The sequence below is a fragment of the Pipra filicauda genome, unplaced genomic scaffold, assembly GCF_003945595.2.
Source record: "Pipra filicauda isolate LSUMZ 115617 unplaced genomic scaffold, ASM394559v2 scaffold40_size4127951_pilon, whole genome shotgun sequence".
NCBI classification, from domain to species: Eukaryota; Metazoa; Chordata; class Aves; order Passeriformes; family Pipridae; genus Pipra; species Pipra filicauda.
In genome coordinates this window covers 3,147,484-3,171,140 of record NW_024104543.1, presented here as the reverse complement: position 1 = coordinate 3,171,140, position 23,657 = coordinate 3,147,484, and the positions used below count along the sequence as shown (strand labels likewise).

The 23,657-nt window shown below is 35.5% G+C and overlaps 1 protein-coding gene across 4 annotated transcripts in view; it reads left to right on the top strand.

Annotated features, from left to right (window-relative positions):
- DOCK4 (dedicator of cytokinesis 4) overlaps positions 1–23,657 on the top strand; it is a 247,662-nt gene that overhangs the window by 184,657 nt on the left and 39,348 nt on the right. For all 4 annotated transcript variants that reach the window (XM_027721207.2, XM_027721205.2, XM_027721206.2 and 1 more), the window contains exons 26-32: positions 1,602–1,700; positions 8,627–8,721; positions 16,114–16,189; positions 17,709–17,809; positions 18,459–18,517; positions 20,512–20,660; positions 22,241–22,326. In XM_027721207.2, coding sequence (XP_027577008.2) covers positions 1,602–1,700; positions 8,627–8,721; positions 16,114–16,189; positions 17,709–17,809; positions 18,459–18,517; positions 20,512–20,660; positions 22,241–22,326 — 665 coding nt within the window. The remainder of the gene's footprint in view (positions 1–1,601; positions 1,701–8,626; positions 8,722–16,113; positions 16,190–17,708; positions 17,810–18,458; positions 18,518–20,511; positions 20,661–22,240; positions 22,327–23,657) is intronic.

Genomic DNA, 23,657 nt, shown 5'->3' with positions numbered 1-23,657 from the left:
GCTACCTACATTCAAATTAAAAACTTAAATTTAGAAGTCAGTTAAGAATTAGCTGAAGTTGGAACTCTTTTAAAGTTAATCTGTCTATCAACTATAATAGTACAGCTCTCTGTAATAGACTGTGATTTTTAATATACCACTGTAAGTTGAAATAAATGTGGGAACATAGAAGAAAGGTGACTAGAAAGGATTGCTTAAAATGTCTGAGCAGGAAAGGAAGATTCCAAAGGTTCACACGCAAATTCTGTCACTCAAGCCAGCAGTCAGGTATACAGAGATTTACAAGATAGTAGCTGTAACCTTTATGTTTATGCACAGAGCATGAGGATGCAGAGATTTTGAAGCCTTAGGATATTGTTTTGAGATTATGATTCTACATTTCTATGAATGTTATGTTCACTGTAAAACACAGTGGTCTTACAGGTAGGTAATTAATTTGAGATCATTACTTCAGTGTGAAATCTTATTATCAGCAAGACAATTATTACTTTATCACCATGTTGCCACTGAAAGACATCACCTTGTACACCATTGAGTATACCAGGTATAATCACAAATGAATTAGGCCTTCCAGTGTTAAATCCAGAACAGCCACTCCTGTGGAAACATACTTCCTTTTAGTCTTATTTTCTGGTTTTAATGAAAGACAGTGGAAAATCTTCCCAAAATTTGACTTGACAAACTAATAAAACTAATAAAAGACACCATTTTGAAGTGCTGTTATCATACCTATCTGTTCTGCCAGTCTCATTCTCCATTCCTGGTAGGTCCAGGCCAGAAATGTATTTCTCATTTTTTAGCAAGCTTGTAAGATTTCAGAATTGTTCTTTATAAGCATTGGGATACAAACCAGACCTTCCACTCTGTCCTCATCCACTCTGCAGTCAGACCAGATTGATAACATTCAGTGTTTCTTCCCAATTTGAAAGTGAATAAGAAGAAAGGAAAGGAATATCAGGAGAACCTGTTCCTTCCTATAATGTCCTGGTCATTTGATTGCTTACTGGAGATACCCAGTGCAATTTTCTGCTCTTTTAATGAGAAATTCTTCTGTAGGCCCAAAGAAACTTCCAACCAAAATATTTTCAGTTTGTTCAGCCCTACAAATGAGTTTTCTTTTTGACAAATTTTGGTTTTTTGAGATGACAAAATGTTTTGAAAACTTCCCAGCTAACTCCATTAATTTCTTCCCTAGATGAAAACAATAACATTCTTCCCAGAATTGTTGCAAAATATTCATTTATATTTGTTTCAAAACTGAGTTGACTAAAGAGGTTGTAATTTTAGCAATCTAATTTGTTTGAAAACAGATACAAGAGAAACAAATCACAAATTAAAACTTTTACTGGTTTAGCCCTGCTGGAACTATTTAAAATAGATTTTGCTAAGCAAATAAACTGAATTTGGGGAGAAATATTTTTTTACATGGGAAGGAAGCGCATAGATGAATTAATATATTTTCACAATATGTGGAGTTGAAGCCTAATTGTAGATTAATTTCCCTTGCATTTGTTAATTATGTTGAAGTGCTTATAATGTAATAGTTTAAGCTCAACTTCAGAAAATATTGTAATATTCCTACTCTTGTCTTATCTGAACAGGGGGAATTTGTCTCATGTTTGTTGTCACTCTTGCGACAAATGACTGATAGACATTATCAACAGCTTCTTGATAGCTTCAATACAAAGGAAGATCTGAGGGTGAGTAGTAGAATTGTATTTCCATTTGTTTAGGTCTCCTTGACCTCTTTTTGATATATCTTTCTTTAAGATATCCCTGTGCTTTGGTGAATCACTTCAGTATTTAAATGGAATCTGTTTTTCAGATTAGCTAATTATTTCACACATTTTCTTGTGTACTCAAGTCCACTCTTACAGTGGGGCAAGGATTCTGTTGCTTCTACAATGACAGCAGAGAGAATATGGATGGAGGGACTATGTAATTGCTTTAAAGCCATGAATTTTGCCTTCAAGCCTGCTCTTCTTGATTCTTTCTTTCAGGTGGCTGGGGTTTTTTTTTGTTTTGTTTATTATTTGCTTATGTTTTTCATTCATTAAATTATATATGTCAATAGCAAACATACAGCTTGAGAAATGTGCATTCAACTAACTCTCCAGTTTTCTCAGCTGTGCAGCAAGTCCATTGACAGGAGGATGTGTCAGGCTTACAACCTGTCTGCCTAGTTCAATTACGAAAAAAAGTAGCTGCAGAGCTCTTTCAAGGCGGCTTCTACCAGTTTCATTAATTGATTTACTGGGTTTGTAGAGATATAGCATTTTTGATTAATTTTTTGTAGGAGGGGGTGGATTAAAAAAAAAAAAAAGAGTTGAGATTTCCTACATAAAGATAGACACTAAGATTTCCACTCTCTTAGACCCTGAAAAGCTTATATAATACCATATTTGATCCTCACAAAAAATCTTTATGCACATTATTCAGCCAGTAATTATGTCCTAGTGTGATAGTGTATTTTAGATGTTAAATTGCCATTCGATAAACTTAAGTACCGCCTTGAAAAGGGGAGTCCAGTCATGGTGCAATTTTAGATTTCTTTAGATTCCTGATAGGTGTTTAGCGTTGTTCTGAAGAGAGCATACCACTTGTGAGTGCCTTTGCTTTGAGTGAGATGGTCACATTGAGCTTGAAAGATAGATAATGCTGCTAAGAAGTTCTCATGAATCAAGAGCACTACCTAGAAGTTGTATAGGGTGGATGATTTTTATACTAGTATCACAGCATCTGTTTTCACCTAACATAGTTGCTATGCTTAGACAATTTTTAGTAAATATTGTAGAACCTAGGCATTTTTTAATGAAAAAAATTTCCCTTTTGTTTGAGTTCTGAGCAGGTATTCCTAGAGGTTTCAAGCTTCATTTTTGTTTGATGCATCTGTGAAATACAATGTTGAGTTTATTCAGACTTTTCTTCCTTATAGAATATGAAAAATCTCTAGAATTAATGCTTGAATGGTATTTGATTTGACACATTTGAATTCCCCCCACGCACATACACTACTATTATGCAGAGACATATGGAAAGCAGCTGTAGCCAGTGCCATCAGCTATCAAAATAGAGGTCTTAAGAACTCAAGTCCACACAGTTTGTTATTTCCATTCATATCTCATTGAATCAGCATCAGCTCTACAAGTGACTCAGTGGCAGCAGTCTGATTATCATTAATGCAGCATGCCTTGTCTCCTGAATCTTAAATAATATATTGTTTTTTCCTCTCACTTGAAAATATCAAATATCACTGAGAGCAAGACGAAAAGATGAGAGCTAGTGTGTAAGGCTGACACTGCTGTTAATCATAAGGTGATTTTGTCTGTCTTAGGTTATCTAAACCATCTTGCCACTTTATTTTTCTGCTTTGATTGCCAAGTGTAGAACTTCCTTGTATTTTGTTCTGCCTTAAGATATGTGCCTTAGGAAATGATGTCATTACAGCTAAATGAAAATTCAGAAGGCATAAATATCTGTGATAAGAACTTTTTTTTAGAGTCTGAAGTAATAGCCACAGATAATCTTGTGGCTAGTCAGGATTTAAACTTCACTGGCAACTCCTTGAGCTTGCTATAGTTTTGATTCCTCATTTTGCCCCCATTCAAAGATGTGAAAGTGGGTTGGGTGGAAGTTGGGTGAGTTGGTGTGGAAGCTACATTACGAGTTACAGATCTGATACAAGGTTTGCAAGAGACTTATCTCTGTGTAACCTAGGCCTTTGAATTGCTATCTGCTCTGCTTTTTTTCTGTGACTGCCTCTGATTATAATTAACCATCTATACTGAATGATTAGACACTGGCATCACCAGACATTTCATCTTTCCTCCACACTAATTCTAAAGGCAATTATGTCAGATATTTGCATGAATGTATGTTTGCACAGCATTTGTGATACAATTAATAAAAATGCCCCTACCAAAGCACTTCTCCAAACAAAAATTCACTCATGAAAGTACTTGCAAAAAAGGAATGAAGGTTTAATTCATCCTATCAAATTATATTTGCAATTCTTAATATTTTTTTTAAACAGCCTATGCCAAAATTACTGAAGGCTGTTTCCACCTTGTTAAACACAGAATAGCAAAATAGAGACTTTGAAGGAATGACATGTACACATTTTTAAATTACATACATCTGAGTGATGCATTAAGCAAGTGGTTACTTATGGAAATATTCCCTCTATTTTGTAAATATATTTATCTTAAGTAATTGACGTGGTGACTGTTTTTGTCAGTTCTTTAAGAGAGGTTTTTTCTGCATAAAGCAGAAAATAGAAGAAACATTTTATGTTTGAAAACATGCAAATGAAGTAAAAAAGAACTGACAGGGATTTCATGGCTGAGTGGTAGAACCAGGGACTATATTTCACTCAGTTTTTGAAATTGAATTTAAAAAGGCAGTAATTCAAATGCTTTCTTTTATCTTTCAATGTTATTTTAAAGATATGTTCTTTATGCTTACCACATAATACTATCTTCTTCTAGTAAATATATTTTACATCAATTTATAGAATAGAGGCAGCCTTGTAGGCAGTTATTTGCTGCTGTGAAAAAGCTCAAATATAATTTATGACAAAAGGTAACAGTGAAAATTATAAATAGGAGGAGAGAAGTGGGAAAGTGAATGCAAAACCCAGTATATGTTAGCATAGTGTAGCTTTGACCACAGCAATGCGGCTTTGATCGATATGTGTGGAGGTCTTTAATTAATAGATTAAGAGAAGACAAAACAGATAAGCACCTGCCAGAAGGCCTAGTTTTTATTTATTGGCAGTGTACCCTACAAAATATGGCAGAATAGATACAGAGATCTGATGAAGGAAAAGATAATATTTCTTAGGCATGGGTGTAAATCTTACTAGATCTCTGATCCCTCTCTTCCAGCCAAAGGAGCTTGAGTAGGGTAAAGGTGGGTGCTGAGCCCTAATACCAAGTGCAATTTATTCCACTGTTCTCTAATGGTCCCTGGGACACAGTCTGGGACGGAGTTCTGTAGGCATGGGGAATGTTTCTGGTGGAGGGGCTCATTTCTAGCCAACATCCTTCCCCTTCTATGCAGGGACATCCATTCATGTATGGGACTTCTGAAAGGATAAGTGCTGGGGTAGTTCTAAAACAAGTATTTGTGTGGCTTCTGATGTAGCTTAAGAAAGAAGTGAAGGAAAGAAGATCTGGGAAAGGAGTTGGCCACAGGATGGTTGAGTTGCCTGGGCAGTGACAGCTCACTGTCAAACCATGCTCTTTCTTGTTGGCAGTTTGGCACCGTGGATGCTCTACAAAATCTTGTAATCAAGTAACCTAGTAACTCTGCAGTGTGAACCAAATCAATGGATGGTCAAGCAATTAGCTTCAAAGTGGACTGTTGACTCAAATTAAAATTCTATATAGATGTACCCTGAGAAATGCAGTGAAGAGTCTGACCTGCTTTACAGAGGATTTTACATACAGGGAAATATGCAAGAAATTCCAAGGCACTTTTTGTTAAATTAATAGGTAGTTCTCAGTCTTTCAGAAGGCTATGCTTCTCACTTAAGTGTAGGTTGAAAATTTCATTGAGCTAATACTGCTCAAGGAAAACCAAACTCTGGTATTGTGATATTATTTAATCATAGAATCATAGAATGGCTTGGGTTGGAAGGAACCTTAAAGATCCCCTAGGTCCAATACCCTTGCCATGAGCAGAGACACCTTCCACTAGACCAGGTCGCTCAAAGCTCCATCCAGCCTGGCCTTGAACACTTCCAGGGATGGGGCATCCACAACTTCTCTAGACAACCTTTTCCAGTGCCTCACCACCCTCATGGTAAAGAATGTTTTCCTAATATCTAACCTAACCTACTCTCACTTTGAAGCCATTCCCCCTTGTCCTGTTGCTACATGCCCTTGTAAATAGACACTCTCCATCTTTATTTAGGCTCCCTTCAGGTACTGAAAGGCTGCAATTAGGTCACCCTGAAGCCTTCTCTTTTCCAGGCTCAACAAACTGAATTCTCTTTGCCTTTCCTTGTAGGAGAGGTACTCTATTTCTCTGATCATCTTTGTGGCCTCCTCTGGACTTGCTCCAACAGGTCAATGTGCTGGAGACTCCAGAGCTGGATGCAGTATTCTAGGTGTGGTCTCACCAGAGTGGAGTAAAGGAGCAGAATCCTCTCCCTTGACCTGCTGGCCACACTGCTTTTGATGCAGCGTAGGACACGACTGGCTTTCTGGGCTGCAAGTGCACCTTGCTGGGTCGTGTCCAGCCTCTCATCCACTAGTACCCCCAAGTCCTTTTCGGCAGGGCTGCTTATCCCCCAGCCGGGGGTTGCCTCAACCCATGTGCAGCACCTTGCACTTGGTCTTGTTAAACGTTATGAGATTCCCATGGGGCCACTTCTTAGGCTTGTCCAGGTCCTTCTGGGTGGCATTCTGTCCTTCAGGTGTAAAGATGTTTAAGTAGTGTGAGATAGTGCTAAAGCTTATAGTACTATCTATTACTATCCTATAGATTGTAATAGAGCTATGTAGGAATATTAAGAGATGGTATTTAGAGTATGTAAAAAGACAAAATTACTTCCTTGTTGTCTCTTAAGATAGAAGGTATATGAGACATTAGTTATATCTGTACTCAACCAACCAAATGTTAGTTCATTTATACTGACGGCAAAAATGTTTTTTAAATGTTAAAATCTGTTACTAAATCTACATTTTGCACCTAATATCGCTCATCATTAAATTGATGACACAATTTTCTATTTTTTTCTGTTAAAATTAGAAATAATTAGCCTGATGTTGATGATTCAAAATTTAATGCCAAAGTCTACATTTTCTTTGTTTTAAAATTTGCTTGAAATAAAAGATGTATTCTGTTTTTAGCCTAGTTACCTAAAGAAATTAAGTACATATGATCTTCCCCTCTGTCTGTTATTCTTTTCCTAATGACTTTTGAACAAGCTGCCAAATTTCAGCTGTGGCTCATGAGTCTCAAAGGCACTAAGTTTACACCTCACACAACCTTGGGGTTTAAGTCTTCAAATCACTGCATGGTTTCCCAACAACAGCCATTCGGCTTCTTCAGTTCAGCAGTCAGTTAGTTAGATCTCTAACAGCAGCAACAACATATATCATGTCTGGACAACAGACAGGCTAAAAATGGAATATGGGAGAATTTGAGATGTTATTGTGAGATGACATGCAGCAAACATTCAAGGCGTTGCCATATTGTTGTGATTATGGAACAGAGCTGCAAGGAAAGGAATTTACCTCTAATAACAAACAAACAAAAAGGCAAGCAGAAGTGTTGATATTTAAGTACAAGGTGCAAAACTGTAGAGAAATGATCTGGAATAAATATGTTGCTTGTAGAGATACTTGTTTACCTGTAAAGCTGGTCACCTGCGTTCAAACTGCAATATATATTATCTGCAATAAGTATCGTTTATACTCTTTAATACAGATAATTTTTTGGCAACTTGCTCAGAAAACAGGTTGTCTCTGTTATGTAATCTTCTCTGGTGGGTGGGTGTGGGGATCTCATCTGCCTTTCCCAACGCCTGCATTTGTCCCCCTTTGCAGTGATTCTCTAATGAAAGACATCTGTTGTGCCATGCCTGTCATCTACACTTGGATAAATGCACTTGAGAATATATTTTGATGTTCAAAATTGTTTGGTATTCTTTGGCTGTATCTTCATCTCATCTGTGTTTCAGGCTAACTCTCTACAAGTGCTGTGGGCAGAATCAATAGAAACATTTCAAGATCAGGTGCTGCACTGATTCTGTTAGACGTGTTTATATCACTTACCTCATGCTCTTTGTGTTGTCAAAAGCTCCATTTTCTTACTAAAAGAATACTGGCAGTGCTATACAGAATCAAGATAGCCCATTAGAATTATTACCCTTGATGTTAGTTTTATTTGTGAAAGGAAAAACTGAAAAAAAACATGCTGAAAGGAATAGGTTTTTTATTTATTAGTGAGTTAAATGACATAGATGATAATGCTAAAAGCTTTCAAGCAGTACTTTCTACATTCAAAGTAGCTCACATGTGTTCACTGTTTTTATAGATTTAGCAAATGAAGCAGAGTAGTTAGGTGACCTGCACACAGCCAGCCAGCTGCGATACCAGTTATGAGGCCTGGGCATCACTATTGAAGTTACTGGTCTTTGCCAACTCAGTGATAAAATTGTCTTTACACTCTTTCTCTTTCCCACCAAATAATACCACTTTTAGAATAAATCTTGAAAGTGATGAAAACCTGGCATGATTAAGGAGATATTCTGAACTCTGGTGTTTGTAAAATGCTTTTTTGATTTGCAAATTGGTCTCGAGATCGCGTTTGTGGTAGTGTATGGGTGGAAACCAAATGCATCTTTGACATTTATCTTATACATTGCTGTCAATCAAATGGCACATTGTATTATTTTCCTCCTTTTAAGAAGAATGGATTAAATCACTGTTTGAAGATTTCTTGGGGAAAAAAAAAGAAAAACATTCAGAGGTGTATCTATGTTGAAAATAAATGAATTAATGCAATTTTGCTATTTCTATAATGATTGTTTTTCTCTCTGATTAAAATATTTCTAAAGCTCACGACCCTTTTTTAAAGCAGCAAAGATATATGACTGCTTCTTTTCCTTCCAAAGGATTTCCTGCTGCAGATTTTCACAGTATTTCGGATACTAATACGACCAGAGATGTTTCCAAAAGACTGGACAGTGATGCGTTTGGTTGCAAACAAGTAAGGCATTTTTAATGTTAATAAAAAATATGGGTAGATGCACAGATCATGGTAAAAATAAAATTATATGATGTTTGTAATAAAAATTCAATATATCTTTTATAATGCTGTCTGCGATTTTTCATTTTTTAATTTAAGATTTGAAATCTCTGACTTCTTTTACACTACAAATTTTTATAATTTAATCTGTACCTCTTTCTGTTCTGAATTTTAATAAGCACATATAACTGGAAATTCAGAAACACTTACAGAATGAAGCTGCTAAGCATCACAGCTTTGTTTTCCAAGTACCAAATGACAAGTCTCAACAGATCTTCATTTCAAATCTGTTTATTGAAATGCTGAGTTGGTAAAGATCTGTTTGCTCTCAAGAAGAAATTATCAGCTGTAATATCATTAACGATGTTTTTGCATGTTTGTTCATTAGCATCAGAAAAATCACAAATTTAAAATCGCAAATCAAGAAATGAGGTACAGCACAGACAACATTCAAATAGAGCCCTAAGCACTGCTTATTAAGACTTTCAGGTGTAACCTGCCTTTCAGTCATTCTTTTTCCACTCAGGCCTATTTTTAGAGAAACAGGTTCCCGGCATTTCTAAGAAGCAATTACAATGGATCTGAAACTATTGACTTTTAGTTCACCTATATCACCACCTATCGTTTTTTGCAGTCTTATCTTTTAGATCAGATAAGCCAGCTGAACAGTCAACACAATTATAGAAACATCAATGCCAGCAGAGGAGGGGGGTTGTGTTGGGCAGACCTAGGAATCCAGAATGTAGTATTGACTTAAACTTTCATGATACATATTGCAATGCCTAATTAAAATTGGGTTTTATTCTGCATTTTGCCTGCTGGCTCCAAGGAGAATTTAAATTCATGGTGCCATTCTGACTACTAGTAGCGATATTGTTGGTACAATTAAATTTGACAACACTTGCATTCATGATCTATATTTGTTATGTGTGTGTGTGTGTATATGCAAGCATAATAGTATTTGTCCAAACTTTGTCATGACTTGAAAAAAATAACATTTTTTGTTAACTTTTATTACCTCAGTGTTGCTAATCTTGCAAAGTTCGCATTCCAGGGGAAAAAAAAAGTTAGTAATTAAAGAATTGATATGATAATTTGTTTCTGTGTATGATATTAAACAAGATATGACTGATACCAGCCTACATCTGGTAATCATGCTCAAGAAATAAATGACGAAACACAGGAAACAGGGAAAAAGCATAGGAACTTTTAGACTAAATATATAATGTAAGAAATTGTTATATATTCCCGAAACAGCTGGCTTGGCAGATAGCTTTGCAACAGCTGACATGTACAGAACTAAGATTTAGGAACGACCTTGGCACATGTTTCTTGGCTGGTGATCTTCAGATATGCTACAGATGATGATACCAAGTTCTGCAAAGGAGTATTTTTCTTCATCAGTATTTTAGTTACTATCACACATCTCCTTTTATGAGTCGATGTCTTGTTGTTTCTGACCATCTAGAGAGGATCTATGTCCAGTTCTGTGAGGCAAGGAAGATAGGCAGAAGCTGACAATAACTGCTGGTGGGAATTGGCCACAAGAAGCTAACCAGATCGGCTAACTGATCCTGATAACAATTGCATAAGCGCTACTGCCAGCAAGTGGGATGTAATCATACCTTTACTAATTCAGCTTTCAATGATTGCTTCGCTAGGCATTCATTCCTTTGTGGATGAAGTACTGGTTTGCTACTAAACGGGGGTTGACCAGGTGTGCTTTTATGTGTTGTGAAAACTGAAGCCTCATTATTCCTGTGTTCCTACTCTGTTCCTTTTTGAGGCAGCAGAAAGGAAAACCCACTTCTGTTCTTTCCTCATCTGCAGAGCACTAGTTTTTCCAGAGCTGTTTCTGAGTGGGAGCTTCATCCTTTAACTCGTGTCCCCAACTGCAATTGCAGTGGCTGCCTTCCTTCAGCTTCCTCAAGGTGTTCAGAAGCACAGTCGGAGTAGTAGCTTTGCTAGAATTGTCCCAGCCCAGAATCTTTAAGTGCAAAGGAAAGAGCCTAGAGGCAGGATGCAAAATTAGGGCACTGCCTGCCCCACAGGGAGAAGGGCCTGTGAGCTGTTGTTCCTGACCTTCACTTGCTTCACTTCCAATGATTTTAGACTCTTCAGGACTCTAAGCGAAACTTCTTGAACTCCTTACTCCATTCGTGTGTTGAAGAAAAAGCTAGAAGGTCTAGCCCATCTTTTTAAGAGCAGAATCAAGTAATCCATTAATATTCTGGGTCTTTTCAAACTCCTGCTTCTCAGGAGTAAAACAGTTGTCATGTTTCCTGTGTCTGATGGCTGCCTTCTCACCTGCCTGGCCTTGCACTCGAGAGACTGTGTCAAGAGACAGTCACTCCTGAAGGCAGTGGTTGTCTTGAGAGCTTCACCCACTGCTGCAGTCACATCACCAGCAGCACTGTCTTTTCTCTCCCCTGTCCCTAGAGTAGTATAAAAATTCAAACTGTCTGGTATTTACAGGAAGAGAGATTTAGCTGTCTGAACCAAGGGAAGAAATGAGTCTTAGCAGGGATATAATCAGGTAACAAGCTTTTCCTGGGGGGGAAGGAGAAATTCTTTTTTTCCTCTTATTTGTATATGCAGAACTGCTATTACCTGAAAGATTTTTAGATGTCTACAATGCCATAATTTTTACAATATACAATATTTCCATATAAAAATATTGCTGCCCCTTGGCTTCTAGGTTGTTTTTTTCTTTCTCACTGCAGTGTTTTCAGAAATTATGTAGCATCTGGTACTTGGGTGCTGTCTGGGATAAAAAAAAATCAAAACAGAAGATACTGTGAGCTCAAGAAAGCAAATCTGTAACTATCAAGAAATTAAGATGCTTCATGAAGACACGTGTGATCTATTATACTGAGTGTTCTGATGCTCAACATGAAAAAGTATTAATGGCTAGCATTATGAACTACCAATTGACTTCTAAAATTTGAGAAATAATGTAACATTTAAAAAGGCAGACTTAGCACTAAAGCAGAGAAATAGATTTTTTGAATTGTGTTCTGTAATGGAAGGAGAAGAACATGCAAAAGATCCTTAATGTATATTAGTATCTAGCAGTCAAGCAATGAGACAGAAATAACTCTGTTTAAAGCTTCATAACCATATCATATCTGTTGTGAGATAATCAGCATACATGCAGCAAAGCAAAATCATTACTTATGGTTTCTGATATCCCTAACCTGGATGTTACTACTGAGTGACAAAATATGGTTTTACCTATACTACGGGAAACATAATTTTAATTTCTTTCACTATGGGGAGAGACTTTCTTTCTACACCAAGTAGGTAGTAAGCTAGCTTGCTGGCCCTGTAAGCAAAGCTTCTACTTGTAACTGCAAAGAAGCACCACATGACATAGGAAGATGTCTGAATCAGTTGCCTAGTACCAGAGAGAAATAAAAAAATTTATAACAAAATATGCCTGACTGAAATTGAAGTTTCTGGAGAAGGCCTTTGCAGTGTCCCTGTCAATTGGAAATCACTGTGTAATGGTCATTTGCTTCAGTTACCCTAAGGTTATGAAAAGAATGACTTGTCTAATGCTTCAATTGTCTGGCATCTTTTGAGAGCATCCAACAGACTCAGCTGAACTCCAGGTATATCAATTGAGAAGACAGTTGGAGAGCAAAGGAGTTTCTATTTGTTGCTGAGCAAAGGTTTGATATTCATACATACTATGCCTATGTATTACTGAACAAAGAACTAATTTTCTGCTGCTCTTGGTATGCAAGAAGCTTTAATTTTCGAGATCTCTGTGTAATTAACTATGTATGTCCTTTAGCATTTTGATGAATGGTAGAGATGCTAGGTCATCCAATCCTTAGCTTGAATTTTATAAGCACACAAAATGGATTTATGAATAGTATTATTTGTAGTAAAATGATTGATCTGTAAAATAAGTATGTTGTTACATAGTATGTTGCATTTCAAATGTATATACTGAAAGTTGGACGTAGCAGAGAATCCTTTTGGTTCTCAAATTCAGTAATGAGTGAAATACATTATTATTTTTTTAAAAAGTAACTGAAATTGAATACACAGTAAAGGAAGACATTGAATTAGCATTAGTTTCACCATTATGGCTGCTTTGAAAAATCCTGTTATCTCTCATGGAGTGGGAGTCTGAGACTCCTACAATGAACAAAAATTCTTGCTTTTATGTAATACACATTGTTGCTCACAACATTTTTGCTTTTATGTAACACAAAATGTTGCTAACAGCTGAACCTCACATTCAGTCTGTCATAAAAAGCATGCATATAATAGGTATGCGAGTATGAATAAGTTTATAAACATACAACAATAGATACATACACTTATACATGACTCGAGGTTTATTTCATTTCTTTATGAAATATGAAAGAAACTTTTTCTGTTCAAACATCTCTGTGTTCAAGAAGATTTCACTCTGGATGACTCTTTCCGTCTAGCAAAGGATGGAATGAGAAGCTAATGTTATATATTTGTCCCATATCAGCATGAAAAAGGAAAACTTTTGTTTTCTACCATTGGCTGCCCAGGCAAAAGCCAGGTTGCCAGAGCACAGCCCAGGCAGTAAACAATCATTGAACTTCTGCATGTTTGAAACAGCAGAAAGGTTTGCTCTGAAAATCTCATGGAAAAGCTACTCCATCAACAGTGGTCTGACCAGACCTTGGGTTAGTATCCTGTGTATGAGCCCAGAATAATTTAGCAGCTAAAGGCAGAGGTTTTTCTCCTGCAAAACCGTCAGTGATTCTGAACAAATATGTGGCAGGTGGTAAGAGGAAGAAAAGCAAGTCTTGTCATAAACTCGGTGGTTTATAGTTTAATATGCAAATGGATTTCAAATAAATGTTGTTGTTTGGAAATTGTTGGCTGGGAAGCAACTTGGAATGTGAGTACTGTACCAGATCAGGCAGCTTTCCCTCTGGCTTCTGTCTCTCCTTTGCGCATTTTTTCTTTTTTTTTAATAAAACTAACATTATTGGTAGGAAAAGAGGAAAGAGCACCCCAAACCTTAGCTTGTTTTCTGTCCTACCTGATTTAAGATTGTTGTAGATTCAGAATAATGGATTGTGGGTCAAAAACAATGTCTTCATCTTTCTATGTTCAGTCTGATGTTTTGAGTTTTTTTTCTACAACACATACACACTCTCATGCTACAGACCCACATTTTATCAACTAATCCATATTTTATCTTTGGCTTACCAAATAAATAAAACCTGAGCTAAGTTCCCTATAGCAATAAATACTTGCATTGCAATTATTCTGTTATCTCAGGAAAATTCTTCAAAAAATATTCTAAAACTTGCATTTAAGATTTCTACTTTATTCACCTTTTCATAAGAATTGAAGCAGATCTTTCTCTTCAGTTTCACCTGTCATGGAAGGAATTTAGTAAGAAAGGAATTGTCTCAGACATAAATAGAACTATATAATGTAAACTTGGCAGTATGGTTATGGATCTTATGGAATTTTCTCTTGAGTAAAATTTTTCAGGGTTTTACTATTTTGGACTTAGATTGCAATTTTATGTAGCAATAGTTCTGATGAACTGACCTTTTCTATCAGAACATCTTCCTGAAATATGCAAACTATTTCCATTTTGTGAAACACGTGGGCTGTAAGTTAAATCATACACAACAGCAAGAATGACACGGCTCTTATCTGTACCTTGATTATTAGCTTTGCTTATATTGCATTTTGCTAACGTTTCACTTTGTCTTCCATGTTGTAACAGTGAGGGCTGTACACAGGCTCTAACTCCCCACAGGGGAAAAAGTGGGGTAACCTATACAGATGAGTGCTAAACATGGAACATTACTTGGATAGAAAAGCTACAATATAATTACTGAGAAAATAATATGTATGAAAATGACTCGAGCAATGGAGTAGGAACAAATGAAAATTGAGACTCCAGCGGTGTTCTAAAAACAGTCTCAGAACTGGCTGTTAAAGGTGTTCAGGCACACCAAACCAGAAGGTAAAGTTTGGCAGGGACAGTAATTTTAAAAGCAGAGAGTCAGAAGCAAACATTTGAACTACTAAAATGCCTAAGTTATACATAGCCATTTTTTATTTATAAATGTGAAGAGTGAAAAAGTGCCAGAAGAAAAATATAATTTGTCTCCTAGGTGGGTTGGCTAACATGTAATTCTTCAGTGTTGTGAAGATGAAAACTATGATAGCCTTAAAATATATATTTTGCTGTAATTATATTTAATTTTTTTTGGTCCTGAATGCATTGCAAAAAACAGTAAAAAAAAGACATTCAAAGTATGGAAAAGGAAACAAATTTTAGCATTGTAACAGCATACAGGTCAAGAACTATGTTCAAAGGCAAACTAGATGTATTAATAGTAGACAAATGCTAATTAAAAGAAATGTATAGTTATAACCTTTTTCTCAGAAGATCATTAAGCAGTTGATTGTTGTAAAATACATGAGTATAAGAACAAAAAGATCATTCTGTGTTTATCTTTTTTTCTCCTCCATAAGAATCCACTGCTGACTACTTTCAAAAAGAATTTTATGCTTTATATGGATTTTTGGTCTGACTAAATATGTTAAAAGACAAAAGTGTTGCAGAGGTTAGTTTAAGGGTTGAATAACTGAAATGAGGTATACTGAAATAATCTTTAAGGATGTTTTATTTCTGTACATTACCAAAGTTTGTTGCTACAATGAACAAAGCTGTCATTGGTCACTGGTGTCAAGCACTGTTAAAGGATCTTGGTTGTATATATTTATTTAAGATAGATTATTATAATTCAGGAAGGTGTCAATGTAAGGCAATGTATGACTGTTTACAACATACAGCATAGAGATCTTTAGAAGCAGATCTTTCTCTCAGAGCCCATACAGTTTTGCGTTTATCTGTTGTCACTAAAAAGACTCTGTCCATAGACCTGTGGACAAATTGAATTTTGAATACTGGTGATTACCAGATACTTTATATTTATATTCTATATGTACACATTTTCAGTACGAAGAACGCTGAAAGCAAATTGCACAACTATATGTATTAATGCTATTAGGACAAAGTGTGTATTGTCTGATATCAGAATTATTTGCAGAACAAAATTTATTATTTGTCTTGATCAATTATATTCTTCTATATAGAATGTCTGTTTTCAGACGAAAATACACTTTTATTATCTTTTTCTTGATGTGCATATTCTCTGTCAATAGGTGCTGTTAGTACTCAGATATTTGTATATGTTGAAAATGTGGTATTTAATGCTGCCAGACATGCTACATCATTTCTTCATTGGAAAATTGTCTGGCTTTGAGTATTAAATATGAATTTCTACTTATTGAAAACTCCTGTCTTTTTCATTCTTTTCTTCCCAGTGTGATCATTACTACAGTCTTGTACCTTTCGGATGCCCTTCGTAAAAACTTCTTAAATGAAAACTTTGATTACAAGGTAGAGTAAATGAAAGATACAGTAGCTGCTACATCATCCTGTGACTTGGTGGTTATTTAACTTACCTCCAGCATCTAAACAGCTTAAACATGTACTAAATCGGCAATTTCAAGTGCTCAGAGATTAAGTTTTTTCTTAAATACAGGATTGTCTTAAAAATCATGAGTGCTGTGAGGTTTTTTAGTTTCTTATTTTTCATTTTGTTATTTCACCCTCCATATTAGACTACTTATTCAGGATTTTTGCGTAGCAATTTTTTTGATCATTAAATCAAATTTAGTTATTTGTCTGTTATTTTTGCATTATTACAGAAAGAAAAATATTCCATTTTTAACCGATGGAAATTTATCAAAAATGTAGATTTGCATTCTGTAGTTTCTCTCAAGACCAATTAACATGTTGTGAAATTAAAATTAGAAAATTATGACACTTCATGGTGAATGTAGTTAAAGATGTTAGTGAGTGCCTCATGTAGTAAAATATGGCACCTGTACTAAACTGTGAATTACGGATTATGCTTTTAGGATTCAGATGAGAAGATCTAGGAATGTATCTGAAAAGACCTGAATGAATATTCTGCCCAACTAAGAGAAAGAGACATTAGTCCAATTGCTGCATCATAAAAAGTGCTGTATTTCCTTCCTAGAGAAGACAGTGAGCTCCTGTTGACTTCCAGCAGGGCTGTGGATGCTTCGCTGAAAATCCAGGCTCACGTTAGATAGATTGGCAGGAATGCAGATTTATCTATTTGGCATAACTGGCCATAAGGAACCCTATTCTGTATGAAGTTCCACAAGTTCAGAGACTCATACTCATAAAAGAATTGACTATATACAAGGCATCTATGTTCCTTAAACTTGCTTAACAATGTTATTACTGTCTGCAGAACTGCAGTGTCTGGAATAGGGCTTCTTTCTTCCTCCTGTCATGGAGCATCTAAAACTGGGTTATAATGATTAGTATTTCACTTTAATTTTATCTCTAAATCTTCTAACTGGAACATTCAACTGCTAATTCATAAAGCATTTGCACAAAACACCTTTATATTTACAATATGTTAAGAAAACCTGGCTTTGGTTTTGTCCAATGAAGGCTGCAGCGAGACTTGCAAATAGTATTATAAAGGATGGACAGAGAATGTCAGTTTAGTTATGTGATAGTTTTGAGGTGTCAGAGTTTTTTTGTTTTTGGACTTAACATCATAGTAGTTTGATATTTAAATATACCAAATTTAAAAAGTACGGTTTTCTGACTTGAAGGGATGAAAAAGCCCAATCTTTAACTCTGAAACCTTTACCTGTAAGAGATTTGGGATATATAAAATAGATGTATTTCTGCTGAACATTTTGGGGTTGGTGAAAAGCATATTTGGATGCAAAGAAATCTAGTCAAAACCAGTCTGAGTAATTGATTAGTTGACACTGAAACAAGTGCTATGATTTGAAAATTTGCATCTTGAATGATCATAAATTGTGATACTGAGAAAAGGAAATAACCAAATGCCATATGTTTATTGTAGATATGGGATTCCTACTTTTTTCTTGCTGTCATTTTTATAAACCAGTTATGTCTGCAACTGGAGATGTTCACACCTTCCAAGAAGAAAAAGGTTTTAGAGAAGTAAGTATTGCTGTCAGCTTCTAGAAAACTGTGATATATCAAAAACTTCTCAAAATGTAAGAAGTTGCAAAAAGGCCCACCCTTTTGGGTGATAACGTAACAGTATGTCCATTGACTAGAATGAGAGTTGGTTCTGGCCCTTTCTGTAGGTCTTCAGACCTGATAGCCTTCATACAAGTGCCTAAATTGATTCAGGTACTGGGAGCAAAATAGCCATGTTGTAGCAGTGCCAGCACTCATTGCCAGTTCGTGCATAAGTCGACTCACACTTGTTCAGGTGTTTCTGCCAGGCACTGCACTGTTGTCTGTATGAATTAATCATATTTCGTTAAGGTGGAGCAAAACTATTTGTTCTCAGAGAGACAACTAAAGCATATTACTGCAAAAGAATAGCTTTTTCTTCACAGCTGTGTTACCAATGTATAGCATAGCATTTTGACAATATTTCAAATAAACCTGGGTTTAGGTATCTGCCTTTAGCCAGGTACAATGGAAAGAGAAAAAAATTCGAAGAAATCGTCACTTTTAAAGTATTTTTGTATGGACTACAATTGAGACATTTCATTTAACAATGTCACAGAATGGCATATAAAGTTGATTTTCTTGAATCATCTTTCACTGTTTTGCTTTATTTTTTAATACATTGCAGATATGGTGACATGAGGGTAACAATGGGATGTGAAATCTTCAGTATGTGGCAAAATTTAGGTAAGTAATTAAACACATCATTGGGAGCTCATAAAATAAAGAACAATAATTATTTCCTCACCTATTAAATACACTTCCCAGTGATAGAGGAGTTGTTGATAATTATGTTCACGTGAAGTCTTGATTCAAGTTTATGAAAAAGCTTGTCATCTGTATTTCCCTTCTTTATAGCTAAACCCAACTTTCTAGGCCTTGGTACTGTATCTAAACTATCCCTATTTCTTCACAGAGAACTGAAAGAATACCATCAGAGAAAATTAAGAAAGTACTACTCTTTTTGGGTAGAATTATTATGCCTTGAAATATACTTATGTTCCTAATTTTAGTCCTGTTGCCAAACAATTTAAGGAAAAGACATATATCTTAATTCTGAAGCTCTCCTGAGATGCTGGATTTGCATCAAGTCTTCTCTGAAGCCCTGGTTGCACTAAAATATAAAGGCATAAACAAGTCAGTGACTATGTTTAAATGATACATTGGACAACACTGAAAAAATACATGCTTGGATATAAACTCAGTAACATTTTTACATTTTTAAGTAGTAACTGTGCAAACTGTTTGTAACTATGAGCATCAGAGAAATGCAATTGAATGTTGTTTGGGAAAAAAATCAAAAGTGAGTAGAAGATTTGGACACTATATTTGTCATTTTTATATTTCAATTATTCAATAGTTCACTTCATTAAAGGGCTTATTAAAGATATGGTTACTATCATCTGTGGTTTCTGAGATACTGTCATCTCAATTCTATAAACCTTTTCCCCAGAAAGATATATAGTTGTAAAAAAGTGGTCTTTCTGATGAACCTGTAGAGAGACACGTTCAAAATAAGAAATATTTGCTTATTCATATCTTGTTAACATTTGATGTGTAGCATATTGTACTTATTTACAGTATTTAGTATTGCTTACACATTCTAAGGCATCCCTCTAAATTATGTGGATACACGATGGGTATTTCTAAACTGGTATATCAAGGATCCACTCCTGGCTCCCATCTCCTTTCTGCATGCACACCTGCATGCATCATCTCCTCACTCACATTGTTTTCTGCTGAACAGAAACCTGACATGCAGGCAAATGATACCCTTCCATGGGGGTGATTTTTGTGGGGATTGGAGCTCATCTGTAATGTGTCCAATTAAATACTATAGTCAGGATATTTATTATGATTGGTGTTATGCTAGTCAGCATTTTACAGTTCTTGTAGCAGTAGGAGTCATTGAAAGGCTTGATCCTAGTACAGCCACCTTGCTTTCATATGGATATGCATCCTAGGATGTTTCCAGAAAAGGGAATTCTTTTTTTCCTTTGCACAAACACAGACACTGAGCAGAGCAGCAAGCTCTTCCTGAAAAATCAAGAGGTAGGTTGGATGTAAATTAATTCCCCAGCTTGGAAAATCAATGCATCTTGATTCATAATCACTCTATTTTGAAGATATCAGAAATCTTACTTGTGGAAAACTGAAACTGGTTTGTCAGTCTTTACTATATGCCATTTCTAGCTTTTTTGACAAGAACTTAGTTTTCTGCTAAGCAGAACATGGTGAGATAATGGAAGATGTTTAGCACTGATTTTAAAAGTACTTGTTTTGAGAACAGCTGAGTCATATCTTCCGTTTCCTGCATTTGAACGTGTATTTCCATTTCTATACTCCCAAAATTAAAGATAGATAAAAATCAAAGTACTTTACTCTTTTTGATGAGCACAGAATATCGGACAGTTGACCATTTTGTAAACACATGGATGTAGAGCTTAGGAACCAAACCATTTCTGTGAAATATAAATAAAGTGCCCAGAGAGTACTTTGTCTGTCTTTGATATCCTTCTGGAGGACTAACGTGGGATACAGCTAACCCACTGTCACTTCTGAGCTCAGTATTGCATAATAAAATCTAATAAATTATTTCATTCTTCAGATAGTATTTGGATTGCTTGATAACTCACAGGACACTCAATCCACATTCAAGTTCATGTTCATTTTCATTTTAGGGGAACACAAGCTTCACTTTATTCCAGCATTGATTGGCCCCTTCCTGGAAGTGACCTTGATCCCTCAGCCAGACCTGAGGAATGTAATGATTCCCATTTTCCATGACATGATGGACTGGGAGCAAAGGCGAAGTGGCAACTTTAAACAGGTACTTTGTGTGAAGCTGTTTTTAAAACACGACTGAAATCCAAGCACTTTAGAGAGTCCTGGGGAACTTGAACCTGGAGTTCCATTGGTAGTTCAGGGTGGAGATGGTAATCGCAACTATACCTGTTGGAGAGGGATTACAAGAGTTTGTGTTTTTAGTCTCTGCAGGACTAGTAAGATTCTCCAATTAATACTATCATGTTAGTAAAGTAAGATGAGGGATAAAATCCATAGCCTGCTGAAGTGAAGAACAAAACTTGAGTTGTTTTCAACAAGGCAGTTGTGGTGGTTTTTCACCTCTGCTTTACAGTAGTACAGACTACTACTGTCAGATAGGATTCAACTAGCTTCCCTTTCACTTAGTATGAGAGAAGACCAGATATTCCTTCTGAGGAATGTCCTTCTGTAAGGATCCAAGATCCTGTAAGGATTCTTGTTGCTCAAACACTTTCTTAATGGGCTAGGAAAGAATGACCAAGCATGCCATCTGCTCCTGCAGCTCCCACTCATTCTTTCAGATTTCCTCAAACCATTTTTCAGTACCCTCCTTCCTGCTGCTTCAAAATGAAGGAAGCAGAAGTATTTTAATTACTCCCAGAGAATCATAATGCTTTGGGTGGGAGCTGTATCTGAAACAAAAAACAAACTATTAAGAAAGGAGGAGTGCATGCAATGTAAGTAGATAGCTTTTCACTATCAATATATGTTTATCCTTCAAAATTACCATAGAAGTGTTATGAAGAAGTGAGAAGGTAAAAAATCATCTTGTTCTGCTTCTCTATGTTTTCACCTTGGGTTTAAGTGTAAATTATAATAGATTTATTCTCTAATAAAATATCATGACAACAGCTTGGTTTCTCCCCTAGATTTGTGGTTGCTAATATATTACTGATAAAAAGGAGGTTTGAAATGTTAACACACAGTGTAGCATCACCTCTATATTTTTTTATAATCAATATACTTAAAAATATTAATTGAGGGAGTCATTAACCACCAGATATTTACTGTAAGATTCTTTGATAGCTAATATGTAAGTCCAACAAATTTGTTTTCTAACCAAATACACTGGCAGATAGGGAGGGTTGGGAAAGTAAGTCTAAGCTCCCAAAAATTCTGAACAGTTTAGACATTTATAAATATTAATTTATCAAGAGTGGGGTGCAGGTCAGAAAAGATTATATTTTTTGCTTAAGTCTAAAAAAATAGCTTATGCTTACAGCCCTGCGATGAGAATTCAGGCAATTTATTTGGGCTGTGTGCTTTTCCTCTGACTCCATAAATAGATAGCTGCCTTAGCAGCAGCAAATGCTACTCAGCCTGTAGTTTTAAAGTCATGTTGCTCAATTTAAATTAGCTCCCTCCCACAAAAAAAAAAAAGTCACTGAAAAAAAAAAGAAAGCCTCCCAAACCTTGGGAATGATAACAGCTTCAAAGAGATGAAGTGACTTATCACATGATTGACCAATAATTCTAAAATATGCATTTAGCAAAGTCCCTTACATAAAACCAGATCTTCCCTCCATTTTCTCTAATCTCATTAAAGGGAAAAGAAGCTGTTTACACCACACTTATATGTTGCAGGTGGAAGCAAAGCTGATTGACAAACTGGACAGCCTAATGTCAGAAGGTAAAGGTGACGAAACATACCGAGAGCTCTTCAACAGTATGTGAGTAATGTGTTTATCTTACACTAATTCCTTGAGTTCAGTTGGTTTTATCAGATGCTGATGTCATTGTAGAGAAGTAATGCTAAAAACAGTTGTGAATCTCATTTTTTTCCTTTTTTCTTTTTCGTTTTGTTAAAATCTGAGGAATAAAATATTTCATGGTGGTGTATAGCATCTGTAAAGTCTGGCAGTACTTCTTGCATACAGCTATAATTGGGAAAGGCTAAATCTGTTATATCACTGAACATTACCTACTAATTTTAAAATCAGAAAAGCAAGAAATGCATCATGATTGCATAGGGCACAGGTGGAGCTTAGATAGAACATTTTGAAAACTGGGCATGAGAATTCAACAAAAAACATTTAATTAGCACTTTCCTATTGCCAGAAACTTTTACTTCTCTGAGTAATGTCACTTGTTGGTTTCTTGTTTGATGTAAACAATTTTGTTTATTCCGATAAGATTTTCTTTTTTATACGTTACTGGTTAAGTTTTTAGTATTTTTTAATAAATGGCATGTCACTTCAATCTAATAGAAAAAGCTCATGAGAGTGTTGAAGTCCCTATAACCATGAGTTATCCCAGTGACTGAAATAAATGATTGTCACAGAGTACAGGTACAAAATAACTAACAGAACTCTGTCTCAATTGTTCTTTAGAACTCAATTCCACCAAAGTGCAAGATTTCACTTATTTCTGGTGTGTTTATTTTAGTAGGAGATGTATTGTTCCTCTTCAGGATTCCAACCTGCTGTATTTTCTTCAGTACTATTAAATACATGATCTTTTTCTGTTTATGTGGCTTCTTAACCATTGCTTCTTCTTTAAGTATTATTTTTAGCTCTCTTGTCTTTGCTTAAAGAACATTCAGGTCTCGGTGTTGTGAATAGCAAGCACCTTATAATCTATAATTTTACTGAATTGAAATAAAGAGAGTTCCTAAAAATTTATCATGTACAGAAGCTAAAGTGGGTAGAGAGATTAGGCAGAATATTATGAAATTGAATGAATAATGGCAAGCAACAGTAGAGTATGCTGAAGCAGAGCTTTCTCAAAATTATTCATGACATTTTCATAATATGAGCAAAGATAAAAGGTATGTTGATTTCATTATTTTAGTAAAACAGTATTCTAACTGCAAAATTAAGTCATTAAGGGAAAAGCTTAAATTATAAAATGAAGTCTAAATGCATTCTCTTGTGCAAAATACATCAGTTTGTCTATCACTGAAATAACTTAAAATTCTATAAGAAAGCATATTAGTATGAAATATAATTTATAATTTTTTATGGTTTTGAGTTAGATTTAAACTGGTTGATGTTAAACTAGA